Consider the following 21,482-nt stretch of genomic DNA (forward strand, 5'->3'; position numbering starts at 1 on the left):
ATCCAAAGGTGACCACGGCATGTGGTGGGCGTCCAGCTGATGATCTCTGCTCATGTGGTGAGAAACCAAACTGTTGGGATGGACCATTTGTACCAATCAGTTGCTGCTGAGCAAAGTCCATTGCTGTCTGAGTGCCCCCATAGTTGTTTGGCACATATGTATGTGCAGAGGAGCCAGCATGTGTTTGTGTATTGTACATGCTCTCCTTTGGAACGAAGTCTTGTGGACCATTTGAATTACCATACCCAACTCTTGTTGAAGGTTCATATGCCATGTGGCCAGCCTGGTGATCTTTAGGAGGTTGGAATTCCTTGTGGCCAGTCTGGAAATTCGTTGAAGATGCAAACGCTCTGTACCCTACCTCCTGACTTGTAGAATGCTCAGAACCCTTGTACCAACTCTGGTTCCCTGTAAAAGGTTTGAACCCCTCATAACTAGCCTGATTGCCTTCACTGCCAGTGTATTGGCCTGTAGAAGGTACAAATGTGTCTATATGAGGCTTATAATTTACAGAAGATTGCAATGACTCAGCATTGGCCTGCTGCCCAATCTGATTCTCAGCCTGTTGATTGGAACTATAGGAACTACCCAGCAAGCTATTACCTCCCGAAACATCAGGCTGCATGGTGTTGCCCAATGAATCCGGTTGCCACTGGCTCTGCTGGCCGTAGCTACTTGCATAAGAATCCTGGGTGCAGGGAGCTAGACTATGGCCTGCCCCTGCGAACCCATCCGAGGCTGCTGGAGTAGTTGCAGCTTGCGCAACACTTTGTTGGTATGACTCGAGTGATTGCCACTGCTGAGTGTTGGTGTCAAAGTACCACCCTGGGTATTCTGCATAGAACAGCATGTTCGGTGGGTATTCTACGGGAGCTGCACCCCAGGTCGCGGCATTGGCACTGCTCTCCTCCGCAATGGTCTCAAGCGCTGAGTGCAAACTGTTTTGCAGGTACGAAGCATTAAACTGCTGCTGCTGCTGAACTCCACTGCCCAGGACTGCAACAGCACCAGTATTATCAGCAACATAACTCTGTGCACTGGGGGTATCTACCTGATACCATTGCTGCGTAGCCGCATCGTACTTCCACCCAGGGTAGAGGGTCTCCAGGTATTTGGGATCAGTGGAGTCCAATTGTGCATTGGTGCTCTGATCCCCGTATCCTGCAGCGCTTGCAGTGGAATCGAAATGGGAAATTGCATCGTTATCCATTCCACCATAGAAGCTGTAATCTGTCAGTCCAGCACCGATGGCAGCCTTGTTATCCACTCCTGCAGAGAAGCTGTGATCTGTTGTGCTAACGTTGTTGGTACCTACCACAGATGCCTGCATGCCCTGGTCGCCGGGCACAGTAGCCCCAAATAAGTCGTCCTCTGCTCCTTCTGGCAAGAGGTCCCCAAACGGATCTGCTCCACCGGCACTGGTGCTGGAACCAAAGTCGTTCCACTGCACCTGCTTGATGGCAGTGTGGATGCCTTTATGTGACCCTGGGGACCCACTGTCTGGTGCCATGGCAGCCTCATCAGCGCTAGCGTGCGTTTCCTGAACTTCAGACTTGGTCTCCTGACGCAGGACAGCAGACCCTGCCTCCACCACCGCCTCTGTAGCAGCATCAGGATGTTCCACCAGAGACTCAACTTGTGGATGCGCCAGCGTGGGCTCATGCTCCTCCTCCTCCTCCTCCTTATGTGGCGCTGGCATAGGCTGATCATCAGCCTGAGTCACAGGCTTGGGTTGAGGAGTCACCTCTGTGGGTTCAAGCCCAGCCGCTGCATGTGAATCGTTTTGCAGGTACAAAGCACTAAGCTGCTGCTGCTGCTGAATACCATCGCTTGCCACAGCACTGGTAACTTCAGTGGTAACATGCTGATCGGTGAGAGTATCTACCTGATACCACTGCTGCGTAGTGTCGTCGTACTTCCACCCAGGGTAGAGGCTCTCCAGATATCTGGGGTCAGCAGATTCCAATTGCGCGTTGGTGCTGTGATCTGTGGCATAACCCGCAGCACCAGTGGCCGAGTCGAACTGGGAATTGGCACTGTTGGTATCCTTTACCCCATAGAAGCTGTAATCCGGCAGCCCAGCAGCGTCGGTCGCATTGTTACCCGCTCCGGCGGAGAAGCTGTGATCTAGTGGTGCGCTGGCATTGCTGGCAGGTAGAAGCGATGCCTGGCCGCCCTGATCCTCGGCAGCAGTACCCCCGAAGAAGGTGTCCTCCGCTTCACCTGGCGGGAGGTCCCCGAACGGATCTGCCCCGGGGGCGCCAGTGCTGGCACCACCAAAATCGTTCCAGTGCGCCTGCTTGAGGGAGGGGGCGGCGGCGTGGACGCCCTTGTCCGACCCCGTGGACACGGCCTCTGGCGCCGCGGCAGGCACGTCGGCCGCAGCCCCAGGTGGTGGCACGGCGGGCTGGTCAGCCGCGGCCTCAGGGGGTGGTGCGACGGCAGGCTCCGGCTCCAGCAGCGCCTCCTCCTTTAGAGCGAGTTGAGGATTCGGCGGCGCGGGGTGATGCTCCGTGAGTGGCGCCGGCGCGGGGTGATTATCGGGCTTGGCGTCGGATTGGTCGGTAAGGGTGAGGGCGGCGAGGTCCCCCGCGGAGGCCTCCGCCTCGGCCGCGGATGGTAGGCTAGGGCGATCGTCGTCGGCGTCGTCGTCGGAATTGACTAGGTTGTCGAAGAAGTCCTCGGTGGTGTCGTCGAAGTCTGCGGCCATGGCGGAATTAGGGTTTGATTTGGGATGGATGGATCTGGCCTGGTGGTGGGGTTGAGATTTGGGGGCTTCTCTTGTCTTTGTCCTCCCTGGTGGTGTTGGTGGTGGACTTGCGCGCTGCTGCTGCTCTCGAGGGGAAGAGATGGAGATGGAGACGGACGCGGAGACGCGTGCGATGCGGCGGCGACGTCACGCGCTCTTCTCCATTCGTCGGCATCGTCTTCTTTTTCCTTTTTCTTTTTTTTTTCTCCCTTCCGCATCCAAGATCGAGGGATGTGACGTCAGATGACATATATGCATACACACAAAACTAACAAAAGTAGTAAGTCCATGTTTTAGAGCGTTTTTTTTCTTATCCACAATGTCATTGTCACACCTTGAAATTTTTTGATTTTAGGTTGTGATTAAAAAGAATAATTAAACAATAATTTTCTCATAATTTTAAAATTTTTCCAACATTTATTTTTCTTGACAGAAAATTTAGTACAGGAAAAATAATTGGTTGTTTTTCTAATTAAATAAAGTGGTTCTATGTGTGTTGCATTTATGCTAATGCATCTTGGTGTTTCTCGAGTGCAAAATGTTTTAAAATGCGTTAAGTCGACGATCAGGTCCTTTTGAGAATTTTCCAGCTTTTTTTGGATTCATTCTCATTTTTTCTAGAACTAAATCTATTTATTAGAAGACTCTGGAACCCGTTTCACGAGCTCTAAGTGTTTTATTTGGACTTCTCGTGTCCCAAACTATCTCTAGGATTTTTCTGGAATTTTTGGGATTTCCTGGATATTTTTCGTGCTTTAAAAACATTGTCTAGAATTTTTTTGATTTGTTTTGCACTGGAAATTACATTCCGGAAAATAGAAACCCTAATCCCTATCGGATCGGGTTGGATCCATCCGAACCCAACCCGCTTCAGCAACCCGATCCGCGCCACCTTTCTTCTCTCCCTGCAGGTGGACCCCACCTCTTCATTCGGGCTGAGCCCGCGAGGCTCGGTTCGGGGCCGACCCGCTTGTCCGGCTGCGCACAGAAGCGCCGCAGCCGCCTTCTCCTAGGCGTGCGCACCACGCAGGCCGAGGCTCCGCGCCCCTATAAATAGCGCACAGCCGAGCCACGCGCATCCTCCGGCCGACGCCGACACCTCGCGCCCTCGCCTGCATAAGCGCCGCCACCGGTCCCCCGCGTCCGATTCACCACGGTCACCGTCCGCTGGAGCAAGCCAGCGCTGCTAGGAAGTCCGCGACACTGAGCCGCAACCTCGACACCACTCGCCGTCCCGAATCCGGCGTGGAGCTCCACTGAGCGGAGCCCAGCCACCGCCGCCGGTCAGCCTTCAAATTCCAGCCGCTGCCGTCGTCCTCCACCGATGGTGAGCACATTCGCAGTCTCTCCTCGACCTCCTCTATCTACCGCGCCGCTTCCCCCTCGCCACAGCTACCGAAGCGCCGCCTATTTTGGCCGACCGAGCTGCCATCCGCCATGGGAGCAAGCTCCCACACCTTTTTCAAGTTAGCCCCTATGCTTTTGCAAGTAGACCCTCGAGCTAATCTGTAATATCTGGCCGATTCTTTATGTCTTGGTAGATTTATAGAATGACCCCTAAACCTTTTAGATCCTTTCAACCTAACCTAAGCCTAGACCTTTTATGGATCTAACCCTGGGTCCCAACCTATTTGTGAGCACTATTCCATGTGTCTCGGGAATCTTCCTTGCTAGCCCCAGTTGTCTAGGGTTAATCGCGATTAGACCCCTCAGCTTGTTTAGCTCATAGATTCTATGTTTAAATTCCGTTTAACTTCGTTCTTGTTGTGTTAGATTCATACCAATGTTAACATGATAGAAGCAATGTTAATCATGTTCTCTGTTTTGTAATTTACTTAAAATATTAATATGAGTAAGTACTTGAATACTTGCTTTTCTAATTAAAATCTAATTAGAGTTAACCCCGTATTTTCATACTAAATGTTAATTTGATTGATGTTTATTTGAATAACTCTTATAATTAAAAGCTAATTAGAGATATACCACGGTTTTTCATAAATTAAACTCAATTTGATTAATGTGTATTAATTTTGTTTTATAAATAAAAGCTACGTAGGTTATATCTCGAATTTTCATAATTAAATGTTAATTTGACTAATGTGAATATAAATATGTTTTTGAATTATAACTTGGTTAGTTCAATACGAATCATAAAGCTATGCGCTTAGATATTCTCACCTAAGTTATTTTAAAATAAATGTTTAATTCGTATAATTTATACATACACATTTATTTATAAATAAATAATTGATTAAGTTTTATTATGGCTTTTCAGATACTAATATGATATAATTTAAGTTAATTCTAACATAACATATGGTTTTATTGAGTTAAAATATATCTAGTCTTTGTTGTTTGATAATAATCTCTCAATAGCTTTGTCTTTTCAACCTTAGTTTCGTTTTCAGCATTTCTTTCGTAGTTTTTGTGATCCTAGAATCGAGCCCTACCCTTTACTACGCTCTTTTAAAGCCTTTCTTGATTGGTGTATTGTTCTTAGTTAGACTTGTTTGTTTGCTTTGTATGCTTGTGTCGGTGATTGCTTCGAGTAGAAGGATTGTTGTTTGAAAGCTTTGAAGATTAAGAGTTTCAAGAGAATAAGAGTTCAAGAGCAATAAGAGTAACTTTTCGTTGGAGAAAGCCAAGTGTCCCTAAGCATCCTTCTATCTATGCTTATTTACAAGAATACCATGCATGCATTAATTGGAACATGGAGAACCACCCATGGAAACAGTGCAACCACAAGAACTATATGACTCTGATCTTGGCTAATTAATTAGAGACTCTAGTTTGAAGCGGTCTTACCGAAAGGGCAAGAGGGGCAGCGGCAGATAGGGTATAGCCCGACCCTCAGACTGATCTGCTCTATGGTAGCTTCATAGTCTTGAGAGAGGTTCATGCTCTGCTGCTGATCCGGAAATCTTAGCGGGCTACTTATTAGGGAATCTTTGTAAAGGCCTCGTAGCGTCCCTATACAATCACACCTCGGTAGTGTGATAAGTGCCTACTTTTGCATAGCATGTTTGGGTCTACACTTGTGGTGAAAATGTACAACCTCTGCAGAGTGTCTAAAACTGATATATCAGCCATGCTCACGGTCAAGAGCGGCCTGAACCCTCACATGATTAATAAACTTGAAGATGGACTTAAAACGTTATTCTGGTTAATTCTTGTAGCCTTGCGGAGTACCAACCATAAGTGTACTCACCTTTACTACTGCTCAGAAGAGGAAGGTGTGTGAAGTTTTCTGAAGATGATGCTGAGTTCTAGGCGTACGCTACCCCCAGTCGATTGCCTGTGAAGTTTAAAGCCTTCGTTTCCAGAATTAAGCGTAAATCTCTAATATACTCTCTTATTGCTTTACGTGATACTGTTCCTAGCATATATATAGGTAGCACTTGGTCTTGTTTTAAAACTGACGTGACAGTCATGTTTGGATCCTCGAGACTTACTCGTATACTAAGTTGCTATGAACGAGCAAACCAACTTTGTAGAAGCCGGATGGACGATCGGTATATGAAAACCAGGCTATAAGTTAAACCGTTTATTTTGTTTTGCATCACTGCGGAATCGAAAGCAGAGAGAAATTTGATTTGATCTTTTTTACACGTTATATATGGAGCGCTTTTCTTTTTGTCGCACGCTTTTTATCTGATACATAATCCACGTATAGAAAGTGCTTACAAAGGCAGGTAAAGTTGCAATAATAAAGGAGGAATTCAACTAGTGGATGCAAGATCATGATTTCCACGTTAGATAAAAGAAAAAGACTCTCGCGAGCAAACCAAGCTCTATATATACACGCACACTGGCACGCAGTGCGGGTTCCCTTCCTTGTTAGGACAGCAGCAGAGCAGCCTTCTCTGCATCGTCGTCAGCGGCGGCTCCTTGCTGCGATCATCAGGACAAGGTAGAGGCCAGCGAACATGAGCACGATCCCAGCCAGGCTCCCCCGGCCGAGCTTGTGCCCCAGGAGAGACGCGGACAGGATGGCGGAGCACACCGTCTGCACGGCCCCGAACACGGACACGAACAGAGGCCCCTTTTTCCCCAGGCACCATGTCTGAAACCAAAGGAGGACATTTATTTTTTTAAAAAAACTCAAGCAAAACATCCAGCCACACATGGAAGCAAAATAAGGTACTGTAGCAGTCCATCCAAGTCGCCGCCTCTCCTCTGTTATGTTATGTTATGCCCCTATCACCTTATGCCCCAGTCGTGAGTACAAGACAAGCATAGATCAAAGCATATGTTATTTAAACAAATTAAACTTCCAACATTAGGCGGTTCAATCTTGTCACTCCCTGAGCTAGATATGCAAATTAAGCGTGGAAGCTAAGGCAATGGATAAACTTGACCACTTGAGCTCAATATAATTACTACATTAGCTACTTACAGCAATCACATCTACTACTACAGTGGGTGGGATCCAGTATGCGGATGACACTCTGATCCTCATCCACGCGGAGGAACCCCAAGTCCGCCGCCTTAAGCTAGTCCTCGACGAGTTTGCTGTGGCGACCGGCCTCGCCATCAACTACTCCAAGAGCACGTTTGTGCCCATCCACGTTGACGAGGAGCTTTCATCCTCCCTGGCCGGCATCCTGGGCTGCGGTGCGGCGAGCTTCCCCAGACATACCTCGGCCTCCCGCTCTCAGATGCCAAACTGCCGGCGCGCGTCTTGGACGAGCTTGCCATCCTCATGGAGCGGTGCATCCCCGGCGCGTCCACCTCCTCAACCGTGGCGGGCGCCTAACCCTGACCAATGCGGTCATGTCGCTGAAGCCCGTGTACGCCACCGTGGAACGCATGGACAAGCCGCGGCGCGGCATGTTCTCGAAAGGCGCCAGCGCCTGCTCTGGGGGGCGACTGCCAGGTCGCCTGGACCACGAACTTCACCTCGGGGGAGGGTGGGGGTGGGGGTGCGACACCTGCCACCTCCTCTGGGCCCGGAACGCTCCTTCCACTCAGGGGTGGTCTACACGATGATGTAGCGGACCGGCTGCTTCGTCCCCTTCGCCGGCATCAACTGGGACAACATCGCCCCCGTGAAGGTGCGCGTCTTCTTCTGGATCCTGCGGCACGGGAACACACGGACCTGGAGCTTCCTTCACCGCCATGGCGCTCTGGGGACGGAGTTCTGCCCCTTCTGCCCGGCTGCCCGCACGTTGCCGCGTTCTGGGCGGCTGTCTGCCCTGGGCCACCCCCTCACGACCTGGAAACTCTCGTGCGCGCCGTCCTGCTGCCGGATGGTGCACTTCGAAACACCGTTGTCCTCTTGCTGCTCTGGATCGATTGGAAGAGCCGCAACTGCATGGTGTTCAACGGATGCAACCAAGACCCGGCGTCGATGGTGGTGGCGGCGGTCTCCCACATTGGACAACTCTGGCGCGGCTGCGCACCGCGCCGGCTGAATTGCGCACCCTAGAAACCTGGTGTACTGACATTGTGTGTAATCGCACTCTCTTGCGAGCTTCCCCTCCCGGTCGCGCCGTGCTAGTGATGTAAACTTTTGTGGGCTTTTGCCCCATATCAATTGAGTTCAGGCGGGCGCGCGACTTGTTCCAACTTCCAACCAATCAATGCTGTTGCTCCCTCACTTGTTGCTTGTTGGAATCACTCCTCTCTAGGTGTTTATCACAAACACACCACCCAGCTCTCATCGTTTTCATTCATATAAATAGACTGAAGTACATGCAGAAAGATAACTACCGGCTAGTCCGATCCATGCGTAGACTGCCTCAGTCATATAGACTCTCCCACACACACACACACACTTGCTTCCAAGCAAAAGGAATCCAAGGCACGCATGCCCTTTTCCAGCCGCATCCTACTGCTTGAGAATCCATGGCCGTGGCTGCCCTTGTTCCCTTTGGCGGTGGCCGCCCGCCGGCATCACTCTGCGTGATGGCAAATGCCAAGGCCGGCGAGCGAGGCACGGCGGTGGAGACTCCGGCGCGAGGCACGGCAACCTGCGGTGCTAGATGGGGAAGACGAGCCCAAGAACAGAGGGGTAGTACCTGGTGGGCTGGGCCGCCTGGAGTTTTTTTTTTTCACATCTGAATAACAGCTGCCACGCTAGACTATCGGTGTGTACATCTGAGTCAGCAAACCAGCATCCTAGTCAGCAAAACCGGGATTGAGTATGGACTAAAGGTGAATAGTAAGCTGGTTTAAGAATCAAAGGGGTTAAGTAAACACAAAACTTATTTAGGGGGTTATCCAAACTTTGCTCATAGTACAGCGTAGTGACACGTGAGTTTCGGAGGAGTCCTTGACAAGAACCGCTGTAGAATCATGCAACCTCAACTATGCATTACAACGGCAGTTTGTTAGACTGTACACATACAGCCGCGTGCATATATACATACAGCAAAAACTACACACCATTGATTGTATACCATCCATCTTTCATTCCTTGTACCGGAAAAAGGTAAGCCCAAGGGCATACCATAACAAACCAGCAGGCTCATACATATAAGTTAAAACGGGGAAAATTGACAGGGCAAGGAACCACAGGCACATAAAACTAGCCGGCCATCTACATGATGAGCAAAACTAGCCTAAGGTGGTTAGGGCATTACCAGGAGCTGCCTATGTACACATGCGACACTACAACATGTGGCCAGCACCCAGCACGGTGCCATGCTCCGCAGTGACTCCAACGCCTTGGGTGCTCAAAGGAGGGGACCTTCTCTCACTTGCTCGTTATCCTGCATTGTGAACGGTAAACTTAGCGAAAGAAGTGGGTATTCTGGAGAGAAATGGAGTTGAGGAAGGGAATGCCTAGAATTACATGAATGGAAGATGAACGGTGTGTGAAGAGCCCACATCTTGATCCATGCTTGAGTCATGTGAAGCAAGCAACCTCCTCTGCAACAGAGGGATGACCCAATAGGTCAGAATCCAAGGAGAGCCACACTTCTTTGGGAGGTTTACTTGAGTATCAGTATATGCGTCACTAATGATGGGTTATGTTATTAGCACCTCCAGCTAGTAGGTATTTCACCACTTCTAGGGAAGGTTTTCCAGAGTGGTGACTAACTATAACCACATCCACAGCAAAGACGCAGAACTTTGCAGTGTGCATCAACTAGAGAGTTCAGACAACCTTTTCCCATGCTAACAAATCAAATATGCATTCAATTATTCTACAGGAGAATTTATTAGTGCAGTTCATAACAGAGAGAAAGAAAATGACTTAATTCTAGTATTCCACCAGACCAACTGAATTGACTAGGATTATGGAGTACGAATGGATAGCAGGATTACAAATGGAATCTACAGTAGTACTAGATACTTCATGTGTAATTTGGACAGTTAACTATAAACAATCTGAAAGTCAGGTCAAAAGGAAAATGAGATGAAAGTAACAGGTACTTACATGTTCCTCAAAGTTTGGGCTAGTTAGGTTGATTGACAGATTTTTCATCAGCAACAGTACCTGGAGATCAAAATCCTCAAATACACACGTTCCATCATAGGTGAAAATATGAAATGACAAGATCAAAAAACTTTGAAGGTATTTGTCGATTAAGAAAATGATTTACTAAGTGAAAATGCAGTGCACAATGAGAGAACCAACATAAAATGGTTAGGACCAGTCTACGCAAGCCCAAAAAGTTAATGACAGTAGCAAACCTATCAATTGCAGTGCCTTGATTTTCTATGAAGAGTAGCAAGAAAGAGGTAGAAATTTTGGTCTCAGCAGGTATAAACAAGAGAAGGAAACATAAAAGGTGCTAGTGCTGTCCAAAGATCTGTCAAATATCCTTTGTTTGTAGCAGAGCACTTCCATTTGCCATTGATTTTTTTGAAACAATACATGGCATCCTAGTATGCACAAATTGCAATGGACAAGCTGGAATGGATTAACATTACACCAGACTAAATACCAACGTGTTAGATATACCATATGTACTAAACAGCCCCTTTTTTAAAAAAAATATATATCTGCCAGAATGGTGGTTTTACAAGCAGCTTGTAGACTATTTGCAATATAATTTGTAGACAGGTCTTCATTCAATACATAAAACAAAGATTAAGTATTTTGTTGCTGTTCATGTAAAAAGATAGATTTGTACAGAAAACAATATTGAAGCATGAGCTTCATGCCTGCAGATAAGAGTAACTAAAGGACATGGATTAACTTTAAATGGAAGCTGAGAGGAGATACCGTTTCAGCATCAATAGGATCCATCTCCTTCAACTTTTGCAAATGCCCATTTGTCTCTGGATCAAATATGCTCCCAAGGAAGCTGTATACACGAGCAAAGTCTGGCATGGCTGCAAGTTTCACCGGAATGTGGAGGGGAGAGAAAAAGTCAGAAAATTTCTTAAGATGATGGGGGCATGAATGACACAACCACAGTTAATCATATCAATGCCACCAGAGGGAAATACAAAAATAGCAGGTAGGGATCTGATTTGCACTGTTGCAATAAGGTCATAAGAGCCCTTATCAATCAAGCACCAAAGCATTAATGTCACATGCATTATTCAAAGGACCCAATTAAGGTTATGCAATGCAGACAGAAGATGGATTCAACACATATAAATTTCGCGAAAGCAATAGAGCAGTCAACAGGAAGACGGAGTAAAAGGTTCATTTGGGCATAACTGAACCTTCATAAGAATAGCCAAAGGTTCACATCCCATAGTACTGAAAAGTGCCAAATATGTTAACTATCCTGATAATGTGTGCAGGGCAAGTTACCAACAGTTTTCATCAACCAGTAAGGTAACAACGAAGTAGATGAATCTACAAGACTACCATCTTCTAAAGGCATTAAGGCAGCAAGAAAAACATTATGTTTGAATTCTTCCAACTTTATTGGAGGAGAATCAAGACAACAGAAACAATTGTTACAAGTTCAAATTAAGTCCATTTGCACGTGAACCTGAACAATGATAACTAAAATAATCTTTAGATAATACTATAATAGAGTTTGAAAGTATACCATAAAGAGAAGTAACAAGCTTAAGACATTTCATTTACCACAAGAAAATAGAAAAGTTAAGATCAGCAAAACATTTGCAGACACATCGTTGAAAGAGAAGCTCACCGCGCAGTGCTGGAAGCATAACTGCTTGCTCTGTAGCCTCAGAAGTTGGCCAAGTTCCAGATTGGCTACCTATGCTACTAGAGTAATTATTTGTTGCACCTGAACCTGCAGCATCTGTGATGAGTACCTACTTGAAAAAAATTGATCATAAATGGAGAAAAAAAGAAAGTAACAAACCTTGTGTATGCCTCGGACTGAATTGTTGAACAGGATCATTCTCCCAAGAAAGAAAAGCATCATTTGCACTTAAGTCAGTAGCAACAGTAGCTGTATCCATAGATGTACCACAGCCTTGTTCCATTATATGAGAAGCTTGTTGCGGTAAGACAACTTGAAGCGCTACATGATCCCCAATCTTTCTTTCAGTAATTTTGCTAAAATGTAAATTTAATAGCTATCAAATGCAGAATCAAAGAAGGCTAACCTTTTTTTGAGGCTTTGTGTGGATATGGATGGGCAGCCTTCCGTTTTGGCCTAGGTGGGGGCAAATGCTCACCTGTTCCATTCTTTTGAACCTTCAAAAAGTACTTCTGGGCGTGACTCCTGATCTGTTAAAGGAACTGTTATTTAGATCATGCACAGTCCGTCAGATACATCATAGAAAAAAAGCAGCAACTGATTCACTTTTTGAAGTAACAAGTTGGCTGTGGATGAGTTATGATATAGTCTTGTTGAAAGAACAAGTAGCAAAATATCTAAAAAAGACTTATTGGACAAAATATGAGGCAATGAAATGATCAGTTTTCTTAGTCTCCCAATAACGCATTATTTCAGTACGAATAATTCAGCCACTAAAGTGTTAAGTATATATAATGTTTGCAGCAATATAAAAGTAGGATGGTGGGATAGTACTAATTGATCCTTTATCCTATGTTGCAACTTAGAAAATGTATTTCACTAAAACCTGTAACTCACCTAAAACACTGTGTGACGAAGCTAACCATAACCAACTAAACACAAAAACAGTGGCACAAACTTGAGGCACCAAGGGCAGATTCTGACTATACCTGTATTACTGTCTTGGAGCCAACATAAGCTTCAATCTTTTTCCAGTCACGATCGAACCTGTTACAGAAGAAGGAAGGAAATATGTAAGAAAGCTTTGCCAGTTGTCACATGAGCCATTATAGAAGTATGAAATGTCCTTAAACAACTAAAGCATCTGTTTATGATACTACAATCCACAATCAATTAGATAACATGTCCAGGGCGAAATCCTGAAAGGCAACTAGGCAGAATGTAACAACAGAAACATATAGATTGAGCCACTTGGGAAGTCATCTACTGCATGAATCCTCAAGTACCCAGCACTAAAGGAATAACCTATAATGACCCAAACTCGTATCAGCAGTACAGGAAATGTGTACGTGGAAAGGTAGCTGAAAATGGATCCAGTAGCAGTGCAATCGAGTGTTTTGACTGGAGTGGACTGCTAACAAGAAGTTTCCATTCCGATTGTTTATACAAATTGTGCAGCAGGTAGGGGGCGAAGTGGTTCCTCTGCAGTAGTTGCCTCTGCAGTTGGGTCACTGACATGTGGGGTCGGGCCCACATGTAAGTGACTCCCAACTACTGCAGAGGAACCTCTTCCGGTAGTGGGGAAGGAACACAGATGCTCATTGGACGCAGTGCATGATTCAATCGTCAGGAAACTCCGATCTAATATAAGTCGAGCTAGATCTGGCTATGACCATAGAAGCACAGGAGGACGCAACTCGGGCGTAATTCTGCAAATCAACCAACGTAAATGGATCCCAAAGCCAGGGGATCAGCAAGTCCGATAGCATTGCTTGCCGAGGAATAAGCAGCGGTAGAATACAGTAGAGGTGGGGGGCAGGAGGAGCGAGACTCACAGCTGCAGCGCCTCGAGGAACTTGTCGTGCTCGGGCTCGGTCCAGCTCTCGCGCGACTTGGTGATGGTGTATGGCTTCCGCACCCTCCTGGGCCCCTCGTCGTCCTCGTCCCCTAGCGGCACGGCCGTGGGCGCGGCGGCCTGCACCAGGCGCACCCGGCGCGCCGCCTCCTTGCCCTCCCCGCCGCCGCCGCCTCCTCCTCCGACGCCCGGGACGGACGAATCGAGAGGGTGCGGCGTCGTGCTCATGGACACCATCAGGTGACCTCCTCGACGGCGGGCGCTGCTGCCTCAGCTCAGGCGAAGCTAGGGTTGGCGGTGGGTGATCCGCTGCCGGCGCTCTGCTGCGATGCGGAAGAGAAGAGGGAGGAACAGTACAGCTGGCTGACCCAGGTCCGGTGATGGTGGTCGCGGGCTCTTCTCCTGGCCACAAGTTTCTAACTCACACTGACACCCGGGCCCCACTCTCACCTCTCTCTCCGGGCCTTCCTGTTCAAGGCCCACCAACGGCCTGCCTACCTTGTCACAGGCGGGCCCATAAACCAGTCCGCAGGAAGGAAATTCCCAAACCAAAGAGGCTCCGGCACTGCAGGCAGCATCAGCCATGGTCGCGGCCGCCACCACCTCCACCTCTGCCTCCCACTCCGACTGAAAACCCTAGCCAACCCTAGCAGGATGGCGTTCGCGCCGCCGCGCCTCCTGCCCCTCCCCGCGCCGGCGCCCGCCCGCTGCGCCGTCTCCGCGCGCCACCACGGGGGCCGCACGGCCCCGGAGCTCTCGGGCCCCACCCCGCGGGTCGTCGTCGTCACGTCCGGCAAGGGCGGCGTCGGCAAGACCACCACAACAGCCAACCTCGCCGCCTCCCTCGCGCGCCTCTCCCTCCCCGCCGTCGCCGTCGACGCCGACGCCGGCCTGCGCAACCTCGACCTCCTGCTCGGCCTCGAGAACCGCGTCCACCTCACCGCAGCCGACGTCCTCGCCGGGGACTGCCGCCTCGACCAGGCGCTCGTCCGACACCGCGCGCTCCAGGACCTCCACCTCCTCTGCCTCTCCAAGCCCCGGTCCAAGCTGCCCCTCGCCTTCGGATCCAAGACCCTCACCTGGGTCGCCGACGCGCTACGACGCGCGCCCAACCCGCCCGCATTCATCCTCATCGACTGCCCCGCAGGTCAGCACTAAACGCATTCTGCTCATCTTGCGTTCCATTGCTCCCATCGAGTCCCAATTGCAGCGAATTATCTCGATCCAGTGACTCAATTAAGGAACCATTTTGATGGTTTAACTGACCGCTTCGCCTAATTTTACATGATTGGTAATTTTCCCTAGACAAAAATACCATCACTCCTGTCTTGTCCAGTAGTTATTGTCATGCATCAACTGAATTAAGATGTTCCAGGTCTCCAGGAGCCTTGCTCTAGTCACTTTTGGAAAATTCCACTAGTCCTACTCGCACGTTGTGAATTAGGAGCTTTGGTTGATGGGTGACAGCACTCGGAAATTGGATCGTAATTTTCCCACATTCATCTTCTTTGGTTCTCCAAAAATAAAGATTTCAGAGCCAGCATGCTCTTTGTTTTTTGTAATGCTAATCAGTTTTGCATTGAGATACTCAAAAGTATTCATAGCCTGTTTCCGCAATGCTAGTTCATTTTTGCTATCCGATGTTCATAATAAACTGGTAATCTCACAATTCAGAGCCAGGATGCTCATTTTTTATGTATGGCCTAATTTTAGATGCTTGGTAGTTTCCTATCTAAGAATGCTTCTAGTCCAATCAGATTAGATAATGGTATGAAATGGAGAGAATGGTGTTTAGGTTTACGGTTTATGAGCATATAATGAACCCCTACCCCTACACTCAAGATGGTGATATCAACATCACAGCTTTCCCGCATATCTTACTGTTAATTGCTGCAGATTAAGAATTCAAATCCAAAATCAACTTCACCCCTCTCCATGATTCTAATCCATTCTTATCATGGGATGTTCCGATTTGTCAAATTTTAACCAATTAATGTGTATTTTCCACAAATGTTTTTTGTATCCATTTACCAAGACATTATTAGTCCTAAAATGCAGGACATTAGTCCTAAGATGTCGTATCTTAGCTACATTTCTCAACTGTGCAAATAAACATTGTTACACATAATTTGCCTCTAGGGTCTTAACTGTGGCCGCAGTGCATCCTAAGCACTCTCACACTTATTTCAGTTCTACATGGTATGCAGTCAAATTGACCAATTGAATGTTAGATAAACAGTTGAGGTAATTCCATATATGCCATGTAACTGCCTGACATGATGTTGGGCCTTTTCTCGCCTTAAACAAGTCATGGGTTCATGGCTTTGAATTTTAAAACCAGGCATAATCATTACGTCTCTCATGTAAAGTTGATTGTCATTTGCCATGTAGGTGTTGATGCCGGGTTTGTCACTGCCATTGCCCCTGCGGAAGAAGCAGTGCTGGTGACTACCCCTGACATTACAGCTCTCCGTGATGCTGACCGTGTCGCGGGGCTGTTGGAATGCGACGGCATTAAAGACATCAAGATCATTGTGAACCGAGTGCGACCAGACCTGGTGAAGGGGGAGGACATGATGTCAGCGCTTGATGTGCAAGAAATGCTCGGGTTGCCCTTGCTAGGTGTGGTGCCAGAGGACACGGAGGTCATCCGAAGCACAAATAGGGGTGTGCCGTTGGTTCTCAACGACCCGCCTACACCAGCTGGCCTTGCTCTGGAGCAGGCCACCTGGCGATTGGTAGAAAGAGATGCGATGACAGCAGTCATGGTTGAGGAGCAGGAGAGACCCAAGAAGAAAGGTGGCTTCTTTTCATTCTTCAAGTAGGTGAGCATTGAGTTCAACTGTGGAGTTTATTTAGGCTGTAGATGCTGTACAGGCTCGCAATCTGGAGTTTACAGATTGTTTTTTATTTGCTTCATTCTAGGGTAGAATGATTCATAGTTCACGCTTGAGTAGAAGAAACGTGCATGTAATTTTGGCTGCTTCAATTGTTGGAATTTGGTTCCGAGTGACATCAAGAAAAACTAAACTTGCTTGTTGCCGTTCTAGTGATGATATAAATGTTCTCTGTGTTCCTTGTAATTTTATCACTGTTTCATGGAACCATAAGCATCAAGCTGTATATGTGTGTTTTGAGCGTGTCGCAAATGGATCGCGTACAGCACGATGGAACAGGTTTACCCCATGCAGGACAACTATTAGTTGTGCGCCAAACAAACCCAAATTGATCAAATTACCGAATCATTCGTGGAATCCCACTAAGCCAACCAAGAATGGGAGGTGCCGAGCAAGCAGAGAAACAATCATTTTTTCAACACCACACGAAAAGATACAATGTATATTGATCCGGTCAAACCATAACAAATAGTTCACTGCGCACATCATGCATGGACGCTTGGTCCTGTCAATTAAAAAAAAGCAGGCGTGCAGCTCACAACCTTGCCCGCGATCTTTACTTTCTGCATGAACAGACTGAGCAGAGCATTGCCGACATTCTGAGCTCCAGCAAAACAACGAAATAAAGATGCAAGTAGATTTGGTCAATGGCAACTCTTGAGGCTCCAAGACTTTGCAAGCAATGATTATAAACAGTACTTAATCAATAAGCGGCAATAATATGATGTTCGCAAACAAAAGACAACCCATAACTTACATCTAACAACAGTCCTGCCTTTCAGTCCCAAGAAAACATAAGCAATAGTTGCACATCCAACAACAGTGCTGCCTTTGAATCCTCGAAAAAAACATAAGGAGCAGTTGCAGATTGAGATAACAATGGTTCTGTTCTTAGGCCAAAGATTCAGGTAATAGAACAAAAATACTTACTCTTCTAGAACTTTTTCCCTGCAAGATTGATATGTACAGAAAAAACCAACCCCAAAATGGAGATGTAAAGGTAAAGGCCGGCGGAGAGCCAATCTTGGCCTCGGGGATCTCTTGGCCCTCCAAGAGCTTGGCAATGGCGGCGAGCTCGTCAGGGGAGCCAGTCTTGGCCTCGGGGATCTCTTGGCCCTCCAAGAGCTTGGCAATGGCGGCGAGCTCGTCAGGGGAGCACGGCGTCAGCGCCGCTCACCTCCCACAACGCCCTGCGGAAGCGCAAGAACGTCCACACCCTGCGGAGTGCATGAGGTCGGTGACGAAGAACGACGAATCTGATCCAAGCTGGGCGAGGATCGCCCTCGAAGAGGAGGTGTTATAGACGTCGATGGCGGTGGCCGCGCAGCAGGACGATGAACGGAAGGGAGGGCCTGCGGCGTGCGGACTGCTGAGCGGATGAGCGGGGAAGCTGTTTTGGCAGACGAGCGAAAACGCAGGGGCCTGCAACAAACCATGTACGCCTGCAACGCTTCAAAGGTTTTCTGCACCTTTGTCGCACATTCACCACGACATCATATACAGAGCGCAAATGTTTACTTCAACTTTCCCCGTCTGAAACAGGGTAGGTGTTTAAACACTCATCGAGACACAGCACATTTTTAAAAAGGCCTGTTATGTCATACAGCACAATGGTCTCTCCCTCATCCACAAGCATCACAAGATGATGAGCCCCGAAATATAGCGCCCTCTGACATACCACGCCAAGGACACATTTAAACCGTACACAGCACAAGCTTCACTTCATGTACCTCTGCAGAAATTTGCGGTGGAAATCACTTCTGATGGTGTCATTGATGAACCGTTTTGGAGTCTTGGTCTCTCCACGTGCCTGGTTCTTGAACACCACATCATCATCCCACCTGCAAACCACACATGTCCAGCAAGATTAGGCACACCAGAACCCCCTTGTGATTCCTATTACGTTACATGGTAGGAGAAGCTGCTAACCATCAGCATCTTTACCTTCTCTTAACACTGAAGGAGCCGGGATTGTTGATATTAATCAAAGGGTTTCCCCGCATCAGTTCAGCCTCCTTCATCTTGGCCTCCTCTTCTGCTTGTTGCCGCTCCTGCAAATCAATCATTTCCAATCATGCTTCCAAACCCTAAATGTACACCACACTGAAATATCACAATAGAGATACAAAAACAACAAACCTTTCTAAGCTTCTCCTCGGCTCTTTCTTTCTTTATCCTCTCAAGCTCTGCCATTAGAGCTTCAGTGTCGTCGTCATCGTCATCGTCATCTTCATCGCTGAATAGATTTTTGATATTCAATGTGTAAGCGCAACAAAAGATAGTGAAGTGGTAGCGTACTAAATTATGAGGAACACAAGCTCAACGAAAGAAAAAATTTGATATTGCCTTATTTTATCCGCCCAGCAGCCTGATCACAGGAAATTTAACGTGCTAGTATGCTAAGCAATGCACACCAGTGGAGGTTTACTGAATGTGACATAGAAAATAAAAACACATGAACGAGAAGAATCCCAGCAGCATCTCACAAGTGCAAGGTTTATAAATCACTCTAACACTCAGAAGGAAAATGGTACAGACCTTTCATCATCGCTTTTAGGCTCCACATCGGAGTCATCTGCATCAATTTCTCGTGGGACTATCTTATCCTCAGCATCTCTCTTTGACCCTATGACTTACAGCAAGAAAGGAATAAATCAATCACTAAGCCACAACATAAACAGATATTGATGCAGCACTCGTTCCACCAACCTTCTAAGAGTAGCTGGCTTGAACTTTTCCGCAGGTCTCTCTCTTCTGCAGGTAATAAGATGTACTTGTTATGGATTGTACACACCCCAGTTACAAACTTCCACTTCACAATTAGATGACCATCTAAAGCAGAAAACCAACTAAAAGAGACAGAGAAAGTAGGCATACCAGCATAGGACTTATCCTTGGAAGAGTAATGCTTGCGCTCACGTTCCTCAAGTTCCTCCCTGAGGTTCCTCTTCTGTAACTCCTCTGTGGTCTGCTGCCCCTCTTTCCTGTACACATGGGAGCAAATAGTGAGTCATAGAGGGACAAACCTCAGGCTGACATATTGGGAACGAAAGGTTTAGGCAGAGTGGCAGACAACCGGAGAGACTATTATAATGAAAAAGGAATATTTTAAACCCGTCCGAGGAGATTAGTTGTGATTCACAGATGCTAACAGGGAACATATACGTATACATATTTGTAAACAGTACACTGGTGGTGATGAAATTTCCTTTGCCATGCCTTGAGAAGCAAAGGAAGCAATTTGGATTTGTAAATGCTTAGTTGATTACATATTTTCCTTCACTGCCCTTTCTCAAAAGGCTGGCATGATCAATCTACAGGTGCCAAGAAATCGGCAACCTTTCCAGATTTTAGAACATTTGAGAGCTCCTATTGGCTGCCCAATGGAGATTATTATTATTTTCTGACGTGTTGGGGGCAATTGGACCACTAGAAATGGTTTCATTTTTTAATTCAAGAAACATTTCTACTCTCAAGTGTGCAGGGGCACCTACAAGCATTGATTCGCAAGGGTTATCGATCATGCGAAGAAATATTTTCTTTTCCCCAAATTTCAGAGTGGCTAGAGGCTTTACTATAACTCCTTTTTTTCTTATGCTTTTTGGTTTTCTATCCTTTGAATTCCTTAGTCCCTTGTAACCCTATTTTTATTAGTATATATTAGTCAGCAGGGTGCTTGCCCCTCCTGCTTATAATTGGAAATACCCTCCTGTTTATAATTGGAAAAGGTTTGCTAGGTTGATTATGACCCGATTACCACATGTCCATTGTAGAATTGAGTAGGCATATAGAAGTTTGTGTTTTGAGCCTTAATTTCATAGCAAGACGGATACACGAGTTACTAGGTTAATATTAAGAAAACTCGACCACGTATAAAACAGTAGGTGTCCCTATTCGATTTGCACATGAAATCCAAAGTACATGGCGCAGCCAGAATGATCATCAGATGTGGTGCACGAGCATGCTGCTGCCCGCAAGCAATCAGGTGGAGGAAAAAAAAAAGGTTACTGAGCAACAAGTCAAGGGAGATTAATCACTCTATAATCACGATAGGATTGGCAGCCACAGCTAGGCAGGCAAGGGTTGGACGGCAATTGCTTGGCTTGGCCATTATATCGCGCCGCGATCGAATACATCGCCCTAATAATCGTGAAATCGCCGCAAATCAGAAGTCTCCTTGGAACAAACCCTAGTTATTTCCCCTTTCTTCAGTCGAGCAGAGCTACACGCAGGCAGAGGTTAACGACAAAATCTCGGCCAGATCTCTACACAAGGAACCAATCCGTAGAGAAGATGGTACGATTCCATGGAAGGAAGGAAGGAAGGAAGGATTAGGGCCATACCTGGGCTTGAGGGAGGTGTGTGCGGCGAGGTCGCGCGAGGAGTACTTCTGGGAGGGGCCGAAGATTCGGGTGCCCCCCTGCTCGTTGCCGCCCTTGGCCGGCGCCCAGGTGGGCCGCGCCGCCGTCGTCATCTCAGGTAGTTCCTCGGCGTGGAAACCCTAGGCGGCAGGTAAAACTGGGGGCTGCTTCGGTTTGTGTTGTGTTCTGGCGGATGCGAGGCGAGGCGAGGAAGACGCGGTCGGGTAGGCTGCGGCGGCTGGCCCGGATATTTGCGGCAAAGCCCCTGGGCAAGTCTGGTATTTGCTGTTGAAGTCCTCCCTTTTTTTTAGCCTCGACGCCTCACAATAGTCTACGTGGCCCCTACTTTTATTTTACTACTTTCTTTTCAATAACGCACACGGTGTAGTATCTGAACCAGTACCGGTCCTAGGGTGTTTGGTTCCTCTGACTTATTTTTAGCACCCGTAGATACTAATTAGGAGTATTAAACGTAGACTATTTACAAAACCCATTACATAAGTGCATCTTCCCATGGTAACGCAGCCAGTGATCGTC

General features: G+C 47.3%; 4 protein-coding genes across 6 annotated transcripts in view; 1 reads left to right on the forward strand and 3 right to left on the reverse strand.

Annotated features, from left to right (window-relative positions):
• The window catches only part of LOC101769332 (protein transport protein SEC16A homolog), a gene marked incomplete in the record, with an annotated part of 8,438 nt that extends 5,529 nt beyond the window's left edge, over positions 1-2,909 (reverse strand). The window contains 1 exon segment of the mRNA XM_012845507.3: positions 3-2,909. Within this exon segment, the coding sequence (XP_012700961.1) occupies positions 3-2,710 (2,708 nt within the window).
• A 6,100-nt stretch (positions 2,910-9,009) lies between these two features.
• On the reverse strand, positions 9,010-14,061 carry LOC101769735 (protein REVEILLE 6). Of its 2 annotated transcripts, XM_004964232.3 has the most exons (9): positions 13,668-14,059; positions 12,822-12,879; positions 12,239-12,362; positions 11,992-12,153; positions 11,815-11,919; positions 10,926-11,035; positions 10,134-10,193; positions 9,546-9,622; positions 9,024-9,462 (listed from the first exon to the last, which is right to left on the reverse strand). In XM_004964232.3, the coding sequence occupies exons 1-9, from the start codon at positions 13,922-13,924 to the stop codon at positions 9,447-9,449; spliced, it is 969 nt and encodes a 322-aa protein (XP_004964289.1). In that variant the 5' UTR covers positions 13,925-14,059; the 3' UTR covers positions 9,024-9,446. The 2 variants fall into 2 exon arrangements, with proteins under 2 accessions (XP_022681593.1, XP_004964289.1); XM_022825858.1 differs by lacking the exon at positions 9,546-9,622 and having other exon boundaries at positions 9,010-9,462; positions 13,668-14,061.
• Positions 14,062-14,218: 157 nt separating this feature from the next.
• On the forward strand, positions 14,219-16,775 carry LOC101770143 (putative septum site-determining protein minD homolog, chloroplastic). Its single transcript, XM_004964233.4, has 2 exons — positions 14,219-14,834; positions 16,079-16,775. The coding sequence occupies exons 1-2, from the start codon at positions 14,342-14,344 to the stop codon at positions 16,510-16,512; spliced, it is 927 nt and encodes a 308-aa protein (XP_004964290.1). The 5' UTR covers positions 14,219-14,341; the 3' UTR covers positions 16,513-16,775.
• A 1,307-nt stretch (positions 16,776-18,082) lies between these two features.
• LOC101770536 (protein CWC15 homolog) lies at positions 18,083-21,154 on the reverse strand. Of its 2 annotated transcripts, none has more exons than XM_004964235.4 (7): positions 20,928-21,154; positions 19,462-19,568; positions 19,294-19,338; positions 19,123-19,210; positions 18,724-18,820; positions 18,529-18,635; positions 18,083-18,425 (listed from the first exon to the last, which is right to left on the reverse strand). In XM_004964235.4, exons 1-7 carry the CDS (start codon positions 21,056-21,058, stop codon positions 18,302-18,304), a joined length of 699 nt encoding a protein of 232 aa, XP_004964292.1. In that variant the 5' UTR covers positions 21,059-21,154; the 3' UTR covers positions 18,083-18,301. The 2 variants fall into 2 exon arrangements, with proteins under 2 accessions (XP_004964292.1, XP_004964291.1); XM_004964234.4 differs by having other exon boundaries at positions 19,123-19,216.
• Between the last annotated feature and the right edge of the window lie 328 nt (positions 21,155-21,482).

Source organism: Setaria italica, chromosome IV, assembly GCF_000263155.2.
Source record: "Setaria italica strain Yugu1 chromosome IV, Setaria_italica_v2.0, whole genome shotgun sequence".
Lineage (NCBI taxonomy): Eukaryota > Viridiplantae > Streptophyta > Magnoliopsida > Poales > Poaceae > Setaria > Setaria italica.

Bases quoted from the DNA above. Each gene is read 5' to 3' on its own strand.
- LOC101770536 (XM_004964234.4), bottom strand. From the start codon at position 21,058: ATGACGACGGCGGCGCGGCCCACCTGGGCGCCGGCCAAGGGCGGCAAC. The intron at 19,339-19,461 runs GTATGCCTACTT...TATTACCTGCAG, and splicing joins CAAGGATAAGTCCTATGCTG to AAGAGAGAGACCTGCGGAAA. The intron at 18,821-19,122 runs GTCTGTACCATT...AAATCTATTCAG, and splicing joins CCTAAAAGCGATGATGAAAG to CGATGAAGATGACGATGACG.
- LOC101769735 (XM_004964232.3), bottom strand. From the start codon at position 13,924: ATGGTGTCCATGAGCACGACGCCGCACCCTCTCGATTCGTCCGTCCCG. The intron at 11,036-11,814 runs GTGAGCTTCTCT...TGAAACTTGCAG, and splicing joins TATGCTTCCAGCACTGCGCG to CCATGCCAGACTTTGCTCGT. The intron at 9,623-10,133 runs GTAAGTACCTGT...CCTCTGTTGCAG, and splicing joins GCCCAAACTTTGAGGAACAT to AGGAGGTTGCTTGCTTCACA.
- LOC101770143 (XM_004964233.4), top strand. From the start codon at position 14,342: ATGGCGTTCGCGCCGCCGCGCCTCCTGCCCCTCCCCGCGCCGGCGCCC. The intron at 14,835-16,078 runs GTCAGCACTAAA...TTTGCCATGTAG, and splicing joins CCTCATCGACTGCCCCGCAG to GTGTTGATGCCGGGTTTGTC.